Source organism: Nilaparvata lugens, chromosome 4, assembly GCF_014356525.2.
Source record: "Nilaparvata lugens isolate BPH chromosome 4, ASM1435652v1, whole genome shotgun sequence".
In the NCBI taxonomy this organism is placed as follows: Eukaryota; Metazoa; Arthropoda; class Insecta; order Hemiptera; family Delphacidae; genus Nilaparvata; species Nilaparvata lugens.
The window spans coordinates 72906644-72925213 of NC_052507.1; the positions used below are offsets into that span (position 1 = coordinate 72906644).

Sequence of the window (18570 nt, forward strand, 5' to 3'; positions counted from 1 at the left end):
AATGACGGAAATTCATCAATTAATCATTTTCACACTGATTAATCATCATTTTTAATAGTTTAATAGTTTATTATCAGTAATTTCATTTTTAAACTGTGTTAATTTTAAAATAATCAAACGACCATGGTTTTACACACTCTTTCCAATGGCTTGATGGATCCGAACAGTTTAGGTGTCTATGGAACCATCATGACCCAAACGAGGTACAAGTTTTTGAAAATTTCAAAGAAGTTGATCCGTTTGAAAATTGAAGCATAAAATGAAATTAAATTTTATCACCGTGGTCGTTCATCGTTCTATTTTTGAGTTCAAATTTATATTTGTAAGCTTTATTTCATAACACTTTCTTACTTACTCCAAGGGCCATCTATATCTAAGTTGATATTTAGCCGCACCAACAAACTGTCTCCACGTAGTTTGCTTCTCAGTATCTTTTTCTGTCGCTCCAAGCCTCTCCATGTCATTCTTAGGGTAACCGTTCACTGGAACCGCATTCAACCGATCCCTTCGGCCGTTGGATCGGACGAATCTGTCACCCGTTAATTCGGCCGAATATGGTCGTCCTTTGAACCGTTTACGTCAGTCTAGTTCAGTAGTTGGCTGGTTGCCAATTATTGAATTAACTACTATCATAGCCACCAACATTTTCCATAAACAATGATTATATTGATATTTTGAAAATTTATGAACAAAAAAATCCACTAAATTAGTTATTCATTACAATAATCTTACCTTCAGATCCTATTTGTTCAGCAATCTTTGTCCACATATTCTTTTGAACATCACGACGATGATATCTTTTGTCTCGCATAATGGAACATGCTCTTGAACCAAACTTATCAACTTTTCATTGTCCATAGTATCAACTTTATAAAGCATAACAACTTCAAAAAATAAAAACAAACAAGACTGTGAAACAATTGTAGGTTAGGAACACTTTGTTGTCTCAGCTCGACTAGCTACTTCGGCCGGATAGAGCCAGAAAATCCCATTTAATTCGGATCGAAAAATTGATCGGCCCGGAGACGGCCGTGTACGGCCGAATGAACTTGTTGCAATGGACGAGCATCTATTCCTTGCTTTGTTGGGGGATCGATGGTCGCGTTCGGTAGTTTTTGGCCGATGCTAGTTCGGACGAAAACGGTTCTAGTGGACGGCCCACCTTAACCTGTTGCCACCATCTCTGTCTGGGTCTCCCGCGGGGTCTTCTTCCTGGAGGGTTGGGAGCTAAAACTTTTCTCGGATTGGACTCTTCTCCTCTCCTCTTCATAAACACTGTTTAGTTATAATGCCAGCGTCACACTCTGTCACCAAGTCGCTTGCCAAGCGGCTTGCTGTATACATCTATACGGTCGGAATGAAGGCGAGAGGTGGTGTAGTAGCCATCCACACTCGCGCTCGTCATCATTTGTACGCACTTAGCAAGAGTGTGGATACGGCTCAAAGAATTAGTATTTTAAAAATATAGAATCAAAAGTTGATAATTTTAAATATAGTTCTTATCAATTGTTGTCTATTAACCAACTGTAATGAGCATAAAACCCACTCTTCGGTGGTTCGAAATCTGCATTAAAATTCAGGTCCTGCCAGTGAGTTATTAATTATTCAATTTGTCAGTAATTGTTTACTTTCAGTTTTGACAGAAATATTTATTTATTGAAATTGATGTTGCTTTCCATGACGAAACACCAATAATAACTCTGTTGTAGTGATAACTCTGTGTGAGTCCTCAATACTCCAAGAAAAGTGAATGTTTTTCAAATATTTACAAGTAACACAGTGTCAGACCTACAACAGAGTTTATTTATTCTATTTTTATTATATGACAAAAAGTACATGTAAACAAAACACGTGCAAATATTCACGAAATAACTATAGTCGATTCATCAAAAGGAAAGCCAATAATAGGCTCTCAATAGGACAACTCAAGTTGTTCTTTGCCGGTAGTGCCATATTGCAATTAAAAATATACATTTCTTTTATGGCAAATAAATGAATTTGAAATTGTATTTGAACAATAGCATAGAACTTGCGTTTGTGTATGCATTAAAGTGATGACTCATATTCATTGATAATAATTTTATTTATTTATTTATTTATTTATTAGATAGAGCGAACAATACAATAGTCGGAAAAGAAAAAACAGGCTATTGCCCAAAACTTCTTCAATTTCCTGATTTTGTCACAAATCGTCCAAATATAATGTAGGTTATGTTCACTTCAATTTCAACACCAAATCTTCAATCTGAAACTATGAATCAGAATAAAACAAAGAATTTCAAATTTAGATGGATTGATAATAAAACTTCCATTAAAACAAAAACCAAACTTCAAATATTCACAAAATATAGAATAAAATCACTTAAATTTTGAGTTCGAAAATATCACTTTCACCATAGCTAGAACAGCTGTTGAATAATAATAATAATAATAATAATAATAATAATAATAATAATAATAATAATAATAATAATAGTAATAAATTGTTATTATTGTTGGACTCTGATAATAATTATAAAATTGTAACTATTGCTGGACTCTTATATTGCAGTTCACAATGCTTTCATGGTAACTGAGTCACATATAGCGATATTCAGTTCAGTGTTTTACAAATATGTTAGGTAGCTACTGTGAATCGCTCTTGTTGCTCCAAGATCCTCTCTCACATGCTCATGCTTGTTTAAATCGTCTCTCAGCTCCCACCTCCCTAAACAGACTTTACAACTATAGTGAGGTCCACGTTATAATGGCAGTAAAGAAAGATAGGATAAAAACGTTGCCAAGTCTCTCCATTTTGCCACTGACTGTACACAGCTGTGACTCAATTCATCCCATTAAATTTAATCTAATAATAGTTATAATTCCCTTGATAAAATAATCAATTTAATGTCAAATTAATCAAGAAAATATATTTTTTCTTAATTTGATTCAAAAATTTGCTTTTATAACAGATCAGATTTTTATTTTTATACAAACCTGGAATGGTGGCTAATTTAAAAATCTGTGATACAACAATCTGAATTTCAAAACAACAGAAATTAAGCTATTTGGTAGGAATTCTATTCCAATTTCTTTTAAAAATAATAGAACAATAGAAATCCTATTAAAAAATAAGTAATTTCAATGGATTAATTCTGAAATAACTTTTCAATTTTATTTATTTATTTTACGAGTAGGTCTAACCTAAACGTGTAGGCTAACTGAAGCATGGATGGTTAGTTATCAACTTTTAAAATGTCATTTCAGGTATTTTAATTTGTGTTTCTCATACGGTAATGTTTAAAAATTATTTCATTGTTTCAAAAATACATTTTAAATCAATTATACGACTTGTGTACTCAAGTATTTTGATAGAATGAAAAAAATGAGAATTTTTTGTTCAGTTTTGTACAGTCACTGTCAAAAGTAAATATAAAATAAACTGGCAAATAGACAAAATTGCAAAGCGAGAGAGAGATAGTGCTATCTGTTCTGTTGTATGATAGAAAATGACAGCAACAGTATTGTCAATCGTACACTGCCATTTTAATGTGGACCTCACTATAGAATAGACTATATAGTCCAGGCAATGAATGCACAATAGAGAGTATAGAGGAAAAAGTTTGGAAGACAATTTTTGACCCCGCAGTTCTGTTTAGGGTAGTAAGGAGGTAAACATATCAAAATTCCCCACCCCTACCCCTTGTGCTAAGGGGGTGGGGGTGGTTCAAAGGTACCATTTTTTTGGTTTCTCGCATATAACTCGAAAACTATGTATCTTACGGACATAAGTGTTATATACAAAATTAAAGCTTTCCCACAACTTTTTCTATATCTTCTCTAGTTTTCGAGATATCCGCTCTTGAGGGTATATCATTTTTGAAAAAAACACGTTTGCCCCCAATTTATTTATATTTTTGCACTTATAACTTTTTAACCATCGATCGGGAAAATCCATGCTGATTATAAGCTTACAGAACATTAAATTCTCTTCAATTTGATGTATAATTTTACACTTTTCAGCTTTCTACAACGGCAGTCTGACAAAAGAAATGGTGGAGAAGGCGTCTCTGAGCCCAGTGGACATGGCCGGTTACAGGGTGGAGAGGGGAGCCAGTCTGTGTTCGGAACACATCTATAACGGCTACAAGGTGATTGCTCCCTCACTCAGTGGCACGGGAGGTGAATTCCTCTTCAAGGCCCTGGATCACTTGAACCTCAGCGGCTCCATTGACGCAGCTGTGCCCCTGGTGGGACAAGCTCTTCTAGGTCAGACACGTTCAACCAAATTAATATTTACGTGCTAATCCGCTCCAGTGTAGATCAAACGTTCATGGAATCAACACTCGACATAGGCATGACATCAACATATGCCTTTTGTCCGCCTGGAAAGGCTGAGGTCCAGTCATCTGCATTGAGCCACTACTTCCTTAAACAAAGCCGTAGTGCATTCGTGTGACGTCAGTACAGGTAGGGCTCCTGCACCAATAAAAATTCGTTGATTTCAGCTGATCTATATCAGCTAGTGTTTTTATTGGCGTAGAAGCCCTACCTGTGCTGACGTCACACGAATGCACTGCGGCTTTGTTTGCGGAGGTAGTGATTGAGCTGTCACTTAATTTTGAATTGTATACTCATTATACAATACTCAATTTGAGTCTTGAACTTCTTGAAACCCCACAAACTTCCATAAAGTTTATCAATGCTTACTAAAATAGCACCTTGCCGACAATATATTTAAATGGAAAACATAGGCTTGTATCAAATGATTTATAGAATTTGTATTAAATAATTTATAGATGTTTGCATCGAATGAATTGGAAATTTGCTATGAATCTCTCAGGACTCATTTCCAGTCAGTAAGACACTGATGCCCGGTTTCACCAACCTTGATCAAAATTAGCCTAGCCATGGTCAATTAGACCATAGTCAAAATTTGATCACTCGTTCAAACATACATCTGTTCCACCAACCTCGGGATTTATCAAAACTCCGTCGGTCAAATCTGAACATGGTCAACTCTTGTAGCTATACTTTTCTGATGTTGGCCAACATGTTTGCTGGCTTGCTATTGGCTACATATGATTTTGATGGATGGAAATTACCGAGATATTGCAATTATTCAAATTCTAATGAATTAATAATATTATTATTAAACGAAAATCCAAATTAAATGCTGTAATATAATAAATATAGTAACATCCCATGATACTTAATATCAGTTTTGCTGCTCATATTCAGAGGGTATATTGCGCTGAATGCCCTTTTTATTTTACCGTCAGACCGTCAAAAATTCAGATTACTGTACTTCTTTCTTTAATTACTGTACTGATTTTTCTTCATATAGTATTTGTATAGTCACACATCTATAACAATTTATAATAATATTTCAAATATGAATTGAATACTCTCGTACAAAGAGATTTACAAATCACCATCAATTTTGTCAATTTTTATGAACAAATGAACATTCCAATTCTAATGAGATACATTGAAGCAGCGAGGTTGATCTAAGGATTGAATAATATAGGCCTACTGTGTAATAAAAGAGTGAAGCAAATCTCTTTCAAAATCTTCCTTTATTTTCTATATTATAATAATTTACCAATTAAAAGATTCCGAGAACGAACCTAATAAATAACTTACTACAACTAAATTCAATCGTACTAAAGCATTTGAAATGTTCCATTGCGTCAAAAACATAACCCACAAACAAGCAAGGAAATTGATCGAACACTTTTGACAGTGTTCAAATAATTTGATCGCCCGCTCGGCGGCAGTCAAATTTAACCATTGGTTTGACCGTGGTTGAACGTAACTGGTGTTGGTGGAACGAATTATTGCTGATTTGATCATCGGATAGATTTTAACCATGTTCAAATGCCTTGACCAAGGTTGGTGATGACTGTAATAAAAACACTAGGATTTTGTCAAAAAATATCACTTATTATAAAATAACAAACATGTTTCGACACCAATGGTGTCATCATCAGTCATGACACCATTGGTGTCTAAACATGTTTGTTATTTTATGATAAATAAGTTAAACTTTTTGTCAAAATCCCTGTGTTTCCATTATGGATAGATATCACAATATCTCACCAGTAACAGTACACTGACTGTTATTAAAATAACGTAGTTGATACGTTATGACTTATAAGTACACCATGCAGATTTCAAGAAGAAATTTGATTAACATCTTTTTTTTTCAATTTTCAGCTAATCAATCTGAGCTGTCTTGGAGGATACATTCGGGAAGCGTGGTCGTAGCTACAGACCGAAGTGATCTCTACGTCTCTATTGTCAGGTAACAACAACTTATTACACAGTTTAGATTTTAATTTCTAGTTTTTACTTTCCTTGCCCTATTACCATGGGTAAGGAAAGTATTGCTTCCCGAAAAAAATAAGGTACCCCAACTTCTAAATTTTTATACGTTTCAAGGTCCCCTGAGTCCAAAGAAGTGTTTTTTGGGTATTGGTCTGTATGTATTTGTGTGTGTGTGTGTGTTGTGTGTGTGTGTGTGTGTGTGTGTGTGTGTGTGTGTGTGTGTGTGTGTGTGTGTGTGTGTGTGTGTGTGTGTGTGTGTGCGTCTGTGCGTCTCAGCGTCTGTGTACCCGATATCTCATCTCCAAATTAACGGAATGACTTGAAAAACAAGTTGAGACTTGGCCCTCCATCCGAAGAAATTACAGGGTTGCCAAATCGTGTAAAATTGCAACTAACTCAAATTTTCATTTCAATGTCAGAATTGGATGTATAATATTATCCCCGATATCCTAGTAGTGCTAAAAAAGTTTCAGGGTTGAAGGTTTAAAAGGAAATTTATTTTTTATCATAAAATTGGAAACATCGCAAAGATTTGTTTTTCTTTTGAATATCTATCTCTCTCTCAGAATCATGTAGCGTCGTGATGAGTAATAATTTTATATCAAATGAACGGGGAGACTGTCTCCTTTCTATTGGTGTCTGGATCATTTTTATCCGACCCATAGTTATTTTTCAATTAATAATTATGTTCGTCAATGTCGAGTCATTTCGAGCAGAAAACATTAAATTTTCGACATGCTAGAAACTTTTTTGTTTCAAAAAATAATAGGTGGTGAAAGCGAGTAAGTTTCTCAGAAATAATTGAAATTATTTTTCCAATTGTCAAACGTACTCGGAAGAACGTTTTTTGGCTTATCAGGAGTTTCAAAGTCAAGGATAGCGACTGAATGGTGTGCCGCCATATATGCTATCAATAGCTGGGATCAACAAATTTAAAATACAAAACGATTGAAAAATCCAGCAACTGCAAGCCAGATGATCATAATAGTGAAAATGACAACCTCGCCTTGCATAATCCAAGCGGTGTTTCATTACAGCCTTTCTAGAGGCAATCAGCTTGTTTGCGTTTGAAATAATTCAGTCAAATAATCTTGTAAATTGCCAGCCTTTAGCATACAATTTGGTACACAATGCATACCATGCAGCCACTCTTCTAACTTTAAAATTCCTTTGAGACCAAAATACGATCTTCCGACTCCTTTTGACAATTGAAAAAACAATTTCAATTATTTCTGAGAAACTTTCTCGCTTTCACCACCCACTTATCTTTCGAAACAAAAAAGTTTCCAGCATGTCGTAAATTTCATGTTTTCTGCTGGAAATGTCTCGACATTGACGAACATAATAATTATTAATTGAAAAATATCTATGGGTCGGATAAAATTATCCAGACACCAATAGAAAGGATACAGTCTTCCCGTTCATTTGATATAAAATTATTACTCATTACGACGCTACATGATTCTGAGAGAAGCGATATTCAAAAGAAAAACAAATCTTCGCGATGTTTCCAATTTTATCATAAAAGTTAAATTTCCTTTTAATCCTTCAACCCTGCAACTTTTTTAGCACTACTAGGATATCGGGGACGATATTATACATCCATTTCTGACGTTGAATTGGAAATTTGAGAATGTTGCAATTTTACACGATTTGGCAACCCTGTAATTTCTTGGGATGGAGGGCCAAGTCTCAACTTGTTTTACACAAACTATAGGAGCGATTTGGAGTGACAGCCCGATGTCCCATATTGAACCCTTGTGATTTTTTCTTGGGTTTTCGAAATGCCTTGTTTATGTGAAGGACTTACAAGATTTGAAGACCAATATCATGGGAAAAATTGCTAACATAACGCCTGCAATGCTGGTAGGAGTCATGACAAACTCCAGAAATCGGTTACTCAGTGTATGTAGAATGGGGGACACAACCTGCCTGATTTGATATTAAAAACTAATTGAAAGAAAAACTTTATATAAATGTGTCTACATTACAAAAAATAAATACAAACTTTCTGATCCATACAAAGAGTTTTATTTACTTGAAAAAATGAAGTTTTGCTGCCGCACTCTGTATTTTAGGATAGATGTATTTCTATAAAAAGGAGTTTCTTTGCTTTGGAATCATCTACATCTTCCACTTGAAAATGTTATTAATTTTTCATTTTTCAATCAGTGGCTTGGGCTCGGTCCTTGGATCACAGATATTAACAAGCAGCGGCTTCATCCTGAACAATGCGATGGAGATGGCGCCCATGGTGGGAAGCCGGGCAACACATCTCGCTGTTCCATTCATCTGTGTGCAGAATCTGTTTGTATGCGGCCAACGCTTCATTTCAGGTGAGATTTTCATTCAAAGTTATCTACGTCATCCGTTTACTATTAATTTTAAGTTATTATCATTTCAGATTAAGATTTTATTTCATGTCCAATGAGAAATCTATATCAAATCAAATCAAATAGCTTTTTATTCACAAAAACATACAAATTTATAAAATTAATTTAAACATTCAACAGTGATACATTTAACTCCGGTTGCCGGTTGCACAAAAGCCGGTTAAATTTTAATCGTGATTAATTCCACAAGAACCAATCAAAGAAGCAGTCTTATCAAAAAGCCCTTCTCTGATTGGTTCTCATGAAATTAATCACGGTTAAAATTTAACCGACTTTTGTGCAACCGGGCCTAAGTTAAACATTTAACTCCCCACAAAGACTTGAATCTGTGAGTGGAGAGTGAGTTCTTTCAAGTTGATTTTGATTATTTTTTTCATGTTCTGTACATTTAAAATTATTATAATTGAATTTATTAACATTCTTCAGCATATCAAAGAATATAAATTGCACAAAATGAAATTCCATAATTGTTAGTATATACAGACATAATAGTAGCTTAATGGCTATAGTACTCATTATAAATGGCAAATTCACTATGAGTTCAAGTTCTGAATGCAAAGGAGTATTGAATCAGTTGCTCTGCAGCATCCCTGCCAATTTCTAATACCCATCTACTCAAATGTTCCTTGTAGGTGTTAATACTGTAATTTTCCGAAAGTTTTAAATGATAGGGAACGTTTCTATACAAAATATGACAAAAATGTATTTACTATTATTTTTCAAGCAGTTATGTAGGAGTCGGGGATGGGCAATACCAAAGTTAATTAGATTTCTTGTATTATGAGTATGAACTAAATTATTGAAAATGGAGTGTTTGTTGTAGTATATGTAATTCATTTAAAGTAGTTTCGGCAATAGATAGGATTAGATAGATTCAGGATAGATAGGAATCCTAGCTATAAGATAGGATTTTTTTTTAATAAAAAAACACATATTTCTTTTGTTAAGACGCTTTTTTTTTGTTATATAATTTATTTTGTTCTTATTTTATTTTACTCTTGTTTTATTCTCAGCTTGATGTTTATTTTAAATCTAATTTTTTGAATGAAGAATGTTGTAATGTTTCAAGGAGACATATAAGGGTTTAACCTGTTGTCTCCATGTATGTATTTATGCAAATGTAAATAAATAAATAAACTCGTATGTAAAGCTGTCTAATATTAAAAACTTGAAACTCTTGGTAAACAAGAGTAGATGGGTAGCGATAGTCTCGCCTGAGACATGTCTTGATGGTCACCGGCTCCAAGGCAAACGAGGAGGCTCCACCCCAAGCTATGATACCATATATAAGAACTGACTGGATTTATGCGTAGTATGCCACCCGCAGTTGATGTAGAGGAAGGACCTCTCTTAGTCGTCTGAAGGCATATATCATTTTACGCAACATTAGAGTTTCTTCATATGTATTCAATTAGTATTAATTTATAGATCAATTTTAGAAATGTCCAATGCCTCTTTATTTTGACTGGAAGAATCATGAATTAAGTACTCAATTTTATGTGTCTGGAAATCGCATTACAAATATTGGTATTCGTATTACAATAATGTTTGCAGGTGCTCCTGATGTTAGAGACGGACTACAGCTAATCTTTAGACTGTTGGACTCAGAAACATACTACAATACCAGTCTTCAGTCACTGGTGGATGCCCCACGTGTACGATTTACAGCCTCCACCAATGAAGTACAGGTGAATTTATTGAAATTATTTATTTATTCGTGGACAGAATCACAAATCATATAAATATGATATCAAGTTTAACTGGATTTTTTATCTAGATTACTCTAAATTACAGGTAAATTTATTGAAATTATTTATTTATTCGTGGACAGAATCACAAATCATTTAAATATGATATCAAGTTTAACTAGATTTTTTATCTAGATTACTCTAAATTTGAATTTTGTGTTTGAAATTTGACAAAATTTTATAGAAACTTGTAAATTTATCAAATTTACATTTATTGAAATGTCAAGTTTAACTCAATTTTTTATCGAGATTACTCTAAATTTGATTTTTTGTGTGAAATTCATCAAACTTCAATAGAAACTTGTAAATCTATCAAATTATAGTATTTGAGCCTATGTTTTGACGGGTGATTGTGAGCAATACATGTTTTTTATCTTTATCATCACTTCATTCGCTCCATTGGCCTTTTGTTATTTATTTATTCACAATCGTCACATGGTACATCAAATTTTAAGTATCACTCAAATGACTGGTGACATGTCAAAGCAATAATAATCAATGATAATAATTTCTATAACTAGTTGTATACTAAAACATTGAAGATTGGACACATAAGCCATTAAGTCACAAACTCCACTTAACGCTACTTAACTCGTCAAATATAAATTTTTAGGGAATTTTGTTTCATCACTTGATGAAATTATTATTGAAATTGAAAGTCAGCAGCATTGTAAATAGTTTTTTTAATTAATATTTCCTTGATATATTTTTTTTTTTAATAGTTGTACTGATTTTATGTTTTTGATGACTGCTGGAAGCTTTTTAAAATATCTCATCCTAGAATAAAACGGTGGTCTCTCAAATTCTGTGCTGCGATGAATGGGAAAGGCAATCAAGTCTCTATTGCGAGTATTATATTCGTGGTTATTAGTACAGCACAGAATACCAAAGACTGTTTGAAGACTGTTTGAAAAGAATGTTTGGAGCTTGAACTTTCATTATTAATTTTTACAAAAGTTAATAATTGAGAGATGTAGATTGATGGAAGAGTAAGCATTTTAAGATGTTTGAAATGTACTCTGCAAGAAGTTATATTTGATCATGTCGTTATAGCTGATTTAAATATTAGTGTTGTCCTATTCGGTTCGTGTCATATATAAAATTCTTGGGCACTGGGCTACCTTGTTGTTGCTCCAATTCCAATGGATTGTTCCATTCTATTCTGTCATATGGTGTTACCTTTGGGGGAACTCAACCCATAGCATCAGGGCATTTTTGTGGCAGAAAAAACCAATACGAATTATAAGTAACCTTGATGTTAGGGATTCATGCAGAGAAGCTTTTAGACAGCTGAATATTATGACCCTACCGGCACTTTCCATTCATCAAAATCTGTTACAGGTGAGACAAAAAAATTCAGTTTTGATATCCAGTCAAATACCCACAATTTCAATACAATAGGGAGAATTTAACAGTGCCTCACGTTCGACTGAGGAAAACTTACAAAAGCCATTATTTCCAGCAAATAAAATTATTCAATAGGCTGCCGCTAGAAATTAGAGCGCTTCCACTTGGTCGTTTCAAGATGGTACAGTTAGCAAGTGGGTTACATCCAACTCCTTCTATACAGTGCAAGAGTTTCTTGAATGTGATATTGTTATTAATGTCCAGCGGAGTAGAGTTTATATGTTTGTCTTGTTTACAAATAAGCTATATTGTGATAATGTTACACTTGTGGTACAGTGGTGAGTGTTTTAGTCAGTTTTGTGTGTTGCTTTTTTGTATGACTGTATTCGGTTGGTTCAGTTGTTGGTTGTATTTTCACATGGTACTGTAACTTTTATTGTATTGTTATTTCCGCTAGTGTTATGATTTTGTTACTTATTGTATTGTTTGTATTTTGACTTTTGCCTATTACTGCATTGTATATGTTTATTGGCAATAAAAGATATCTTATCTTATCTTATTCTCTATACAGGTCTACCAATAATAATTTTTTTTTTACAAAATGTTCATTTTCAAATGTCTAGAAGCACTTATAACTTGTAATTTAGAAAAATTCCAATAGAAAAATCCAATTAAATGAGTACTCCTTTTACAATATTGTTCTTTAAATAATCTACAAAATAATCGAATATTGTAGAAATGACGAAAATACTCATTTTCAGGCGTGGGCTGAGGACAGACATGTGCCAGCGTTGAGTGGAGCTGAAATGGCGGCGCTGAAAGAACTGGGTTTCAAGCTGACAATGGCCCAGCTGCCCTACCCCAGTTTGAATGTCATTCGCAAATTTGGCGACACTGTCGATCCCTACGCAGATCCTCGTGGAATGGGTGAAGCTATTCATTTTTAACTGTGTTGACAATAATAATTAATGTTATTGGTTAACTATTGTGAAATAACTTGGAATCATCGTAGAAACCTGGCTGTTATAAACTGACTTCCCAATCGGATTGCACCATTGACGTTTAACACTAATCTAAGTTTACATAAATACACCGTGTCCCATGGAGAGGTTTACAAGTTTAATTTTATATTACGTGCCCATTCATGCACCGAACTTCTTTAAATTTTACACAGTTTGAATTTGTATTTCATAAGATATAATTCATCCAGTTCCGTGATGATCTTTCTATCCGATGGAAATTAATTGTTTAGAATCAAAAATATTATAATTTCTCTAGCATTATTTAGTTCATTTGTTTATTTTTATTCATCTATTAAATTAGTTTTTTCGAATGTGAGAATATTGATACTGATGGGCACGCATAATAATACCATGACTGCAAAACAAAATATTGAAACCAAAGACCTTAAAGCTGCGATTAGACCAATTTATTTAAAAAATGTTAATAACTCAATCCTTTTAGATTATATTAGATTGAACATAACTTATCATACACATGATGAACATATGTGTTTGTCAACTTCCGTTCAATCTAATAGAATCTATAAGGATTAAGTTCTTTCTTTATTCAAAAATTCTTCCTTTATTCAAAAAAAATAATTATACAATCAAATGCATTCCAAAAATCAAATACAATATTGTTTCCTAATTTCTAATATGTGTTCCCTATAGGCTACCCTGTGTGGGGACACTTGAATATATATAATAAAATATTTATATACAAATTTAAATATTATATCATGAAGAACATAATAATTGAATATGGTATTATATTGAAATAAATCAATATGTCAATATTTATAATCATTCTTGCACACATTCATACGCACACACATTCACATATGCGCACACATTCACACATGCGCACAAACACACACACACAACACACACACACACACACACCACACACACACACACACACACACACACACACCACACACACACACACACACACACACACACACACCACACACACACCACACACACACACACACACACACACACCACACCACACACACACACACACACACACACACACACACACACACACAACACACACACACACACACACACACACACTTACACAAAACTTAAAACTATGTACGGAGTGGTTGCTGTTTTTTTTCATATTTAGTTCAATTTTATTCATAGTTAACGTTTCGTTTTTTTTCAAAGTGCTGATGTAATTATACCATAAATGAATGCGTTTTGAAGAAAGATACGGTGATTGAAATTTGATACTGTCTTACTGTTTACGCATACCGGACGGGATTTGTGAGTTCAATGATCTTTGATTGTTGCAGTGTTCATGTCGTGTAATGTGTAAATTATACTAAATTTAGACCTATATTAATTTAGTAAAAAAATCATTCGGGTTGTCTAGTTGTAAAATGAATTTCTTGATTTCTTTTCTAAATAACTGACGAGACGTTATTTTCCTTGTTGTTACTGGAAGTGAATTGAATATTTTTATAGCTATGTATTTGAAGTGTCGTCTGGAATGTTCTAATCTTGGTTTTGGGAGGTTAATGTCCTGTGAATTCCTGAGGTTTATTCTTTCTCTCATCTGTTGAATATCGAAATTATTTTCAGCTAAATCCAGCAATGCTTTGAATAGAAAAGAATGTCTCACTGATAATATTGACAGTTCTCTGAAGAGCATCATTGAACTATATTGTTTAGGTTTATTACAAATTATTTTTAATATATGTTTCTGACCAGTAATCACAGGTTTAATATGAACATTGTATGTACTCCCATAGCATATTATTCCATAATTTATTCTAGAACCAATAATTGCATGGTATAATTGTAACAATACTTCTTTTGGACATAACTGTCTGAGGTAATAGAACTTCCTTATGTATACAAATAACTCATTTTTTATCTTCTGTACATGATCTGACCAAGTGAGCCTACTATCCAATATGAGGCCCAGATATTTAACTGTACGTGCTTGTTTTATAGTTTCACAGTTACACAATAAATTATTCACCTGTTGCGCACAATCTAATTTATGGAAGTAAATACTAGTTAACTCCTGATCCGTGTTTTGAAGATTAAATTGTATTATATTAGATTTGTCTGTGTTGATAGTTAATTTATTTTCGCAAAACCACCACCTAAGGTGCTTAAGATCCATTTCTAATTTATTTTTAAGTTCTTGATTTGTTTTGGCCGAATAAAATATAACTGTATCGTCTGCAAAAGATGTAATCTTTCCCTGTAAGTCACCATCCGTCAAATCGTTAATAAAGACCAGGAATAAAGTACTTGATAACACTGATCCTTGAGGAATACCTATGGTAATGTCCCGGGTTCACTCAACGTATCGTTAATTCTGACCCTTTGACTCCTATTAGATAGGTAGCATCTTAACCAATCATTGGCAATTCCTCTTACTCCTGATAAATCAAGTTTTTTTAGAAGCATGTTTTTATCAATTGCATCATATGCTTTAGATATATCAAGAAACAGAGCTGCACACTTATTATTAACACTAAAACTGTCATTTATTTTTGAAATGAGATTTTTAATTGCCGCTTCTGTACTTCTTCCTTCACGGAAACCATATTGGTTATCACTAAAAAAGTTATTATTTTTATAAAAGTTTTCAAGTCTAATCTTGAATATTTTTTCTAAAATCTTGGAAAAAAACGGTAAAAGTGAAATTGGGCGGAACTGATCTATGTTTTTACAATTTGGCTTTTTAGGAATAGGTAACTACGCTGTGTTTGAACATGCTTGGGAATTTTCCTTTGGCAATACTTAGGTTAATTAGATCGGTTAATTTGTTCAAATAATTCATGTAAGTTTTTTTAATCATGCTTGTGCTTATCCCATCTACACCTGGCGAAGATTTATTTTTCAATTTTCTTATTGTACTTGCTACTTCCTCCGGATTTGTAGGGTGGAGAAAAATTGAATTTGTTGGAGAATTGTATGGAAACCTTATTTTTGATATTCTAGCAGACTCTTCCCTAGTTTGCAATGTGGTTTGTTCTAATTCATCATTCATTTTATTCACAACATTTGCTAATAACTTTGGTGTAAACCCAGCTTAAAGATGCATACCTCTTTAATGTCTTTGATTGAAACTATAGACCTTATACAAATACAGTAATAGACTGGCTTCTCCACACATCTGTGTAATCACTTGTCAGCTGATTTATGATGAATAATTCTATAGTCTGATTTTTACTCTAATATTGGCGTATGAAGGAGGCTCCTTTTTCTTTTTATATTATCCTTGAAATGAAAAATTTCCATAAACCTTGTATATACCTCGACGCGCAATTTAAAAGGAACATACCTGTCAAATTTCATGAAAATCTAACATTTAAACATTAAGAGAAATGCCGAACCGTCGACTTGAATCTTAGACCTCACTTTGTTCGGTCAATGAAGGTTAGGAAGCTGAAATTTTCCCAGAATATTTCCAGATCCTACTTTGTAAACTGTATAAAATTTAGAAAAGTTCGATAAATGAATGGGCACGTAATGTGAAATTAAACGTGTAAACCTGTTCGTGGGACACTCTATATATATGGTCGCATTCGTTAGACCTACCTGGTTAAAACAAACTGCTGATCAATCTCCGATTAAACAGAGATGGTGTATTTGGGTCCAAGGCCCGTATGCAGATACTCGGTTTAAACGGAGAAATGTCAGTTGCTCGTTTAAACTCCGTATGAAACACATTATGTTAAATGCAACCGTATCTATAAGTAAACGTGGTTTAGCTTTAAACTCAGTTTTAGCATATGACCCTAATCCCCGGTTTCTCAGTCGTTCAATAAACAACGCTATAGCTATTGATTCAATAACTATTTAATAATTTTTTATTGGTTTCTTGGACATATTTATATAATCCATAGCTGTCAAAGGAACATACCTGTCAAATTTCATAGACCTCAACTGAACTGTTCAATTCATCTGTTCAATAAATCTGGCAACATGGCATGATCCCAAACAGGCCACTTTCGTAAACAAACATCTTGCCGGTTGCACAAAAGCCGGTTAAATTTTAATCGTGATTAATCACACGAGAACCAATTAGAGAAGCCGTCTTATCAAAAAGGCCTTCTCCGATTGGTTCTCGTGAAATTAATCATGGTTAAAATTTACCCGGCTTTTGTGCAACCGGGCCTTGATGTTATGGTAACCAACCAAATCTTGCTTGTTTATTCCATGTTGCTTGTTGTGAGGTGGGCTATTTCTACGGTACTGACATCTTTTGGCTGATGTTTCCAAAAAAAGATGGCTGACACCAGATAAGGACTAGCAATGCTAAATATAGTGCAACTTTGAATCTGTTTCATTTTTAATATACTGGTGACCTACACTTCATTTTTCGATTGCAACCAAAATTTTATCCATTCCGAAAATTTAACACATTTATCATTCCATAAATATTTATAGGCTGGATTTTGGCACTATAGTTTATCGAGAGATTTATGGATTTAATACGTTTATGGAACGTTCTAGAAACGCATTTATCATGTTTATCGATTCAATAAAGTTATTGAATTGATAAACAGTTTATGGAACGACTGAGAAACCGGGCATAAACCTCCCGTATCATTCAGTAGATTGCTGACAGTAAAGTAGATTGCTGTGTAATCCACTAGTAAATTCAAACGAAAGATTAACTGGATTCATAAATTTAATTACATTGTGTTTGATCAACTCATCATAACTGGTAAAAATGAGCTTCTTCTGAAAGGAAATTCAACATGATTTTCAATTCAGAGAGCATAGCTCGCGGGAATACAGAATTATTTAAAGCTGCCTGCATACAAAATGATTTAGAGCTTCTCATTTTTCTACATTGTAATCTTATTGATGGGATCATTTTTAGTATAGGTCACCTTATATACTGTTATTCCAAGTTGATATGGATTAACTATTAAACTAATAGTACAATATTAATTATTAATATTAATTTATTGTTAATTAATAGTACTTTTACTATTGTACATGAACTCTATTATAGGAATAATATTATTGTTGGCATTTCTTGTTATATGAATAATTGTTATTGTTAGTTATTTTTATACATAATTTCGTATTTATTAGTATATCATAATTATTATTTATTCTAACTGTGATTTCTGTATTTTTATACTATTTTTCGAGGGGTAAATCTGCGTTTTGAAAGCTATTCTCTTGAAAAATCTACATAATTATACTGGTATATTCATTTATTTATCAAGGGAATAACTTTCATTAAACTTTCATGTGTGTGTACTTTGTTCAGTATTCATTATTTTGTTTCATGCATATTTGATGCATTTTTACATAGAAAAATGGATAGATTGCATTTTTCATAATTTTTAATATTGAATGAAAAAGTATCTAAGTATCAATAGTTCTGTGGTTTTTTGTCAATTTCTTAGTCTTTTTCATTCAATATGAATAATTACCACAATTTCAACTTCTCAACTACACAAACATTTTTAATATCTTTAACAAATTGAGATTTATATTGTTTATATAGAAAAATTTCACAAAACTACTTAATCGTATCTACACTACACTATATTATTATTTATATACTTTTAGAATTTCTCTATCTTCTTTCCAATACGTCTGCTACTTTGATATTCTAGTCCAATCTATTTTATTTCAACATGTTTTGAACGCGGGTATTAATATTTGCTTTCAGCATTTTATTTACTGACAAATCTTTTTAAAAAAAAACAATAGAATTTTGTTGGAAATGTTTAATAAAACTACGGTACTAAACATTTAAATTATAACATTTTACAT

The 18570-nt window shown here is 33.0% G+C and overlaps 1 protein-coding gene across 1 annotated transcript; it reads left to right on the plus strand.

Moving 5' to 3' along the window:
- Nucleotides 1-4008: 4008 nt before the first annotated feature.
- LOC120350951 lies at nt 4009-13034 on the plus strand. Its single transcript, XM_039426388.1, has 5 exons — nt 4009-4248; nt 6199-6286; nt 8482-8645; nt 10257-10390; nt 12559-13034. Exons 1-5 carry the CDS (start codon nt 4032-4034, stop codon nt 12742-12744), a joined length of 789 nt encoding a protein of 262 aa, XP_039282322.1. The 5' UTR covers nt 4009-4031; the 3' UTR covers nt 12745-13034.
- Nucleotides 13035-18570: the final 5536 nt, after the last annotated feature.

Excerpts from the sequence above, each read along its gene's own strand:
- LOC120350951 (XM_039426388.1), top strand. The coding sequence starts at position 4,032 with ATGGTGGAGAAGGCGTCTCTGAGCCCAGTGGACATGGCCGGTTACAGG. Across the intron at positions 4,249-6,198 it reads GGTGGGACAAGCTCTTCTAG|CTAATCAATCTGAGCTGTCT; the intron begins GTCAGACACGTT and ends TTCAATTTTCAG. Across the intron at positions 8,646-10,256 it reads CGGCCAACGCTTCATTTCAG|GTGCTCCTGATGTTAGAGAC; the intron begins GTGAGATTTTCA and ends TAATGTTTGCAG.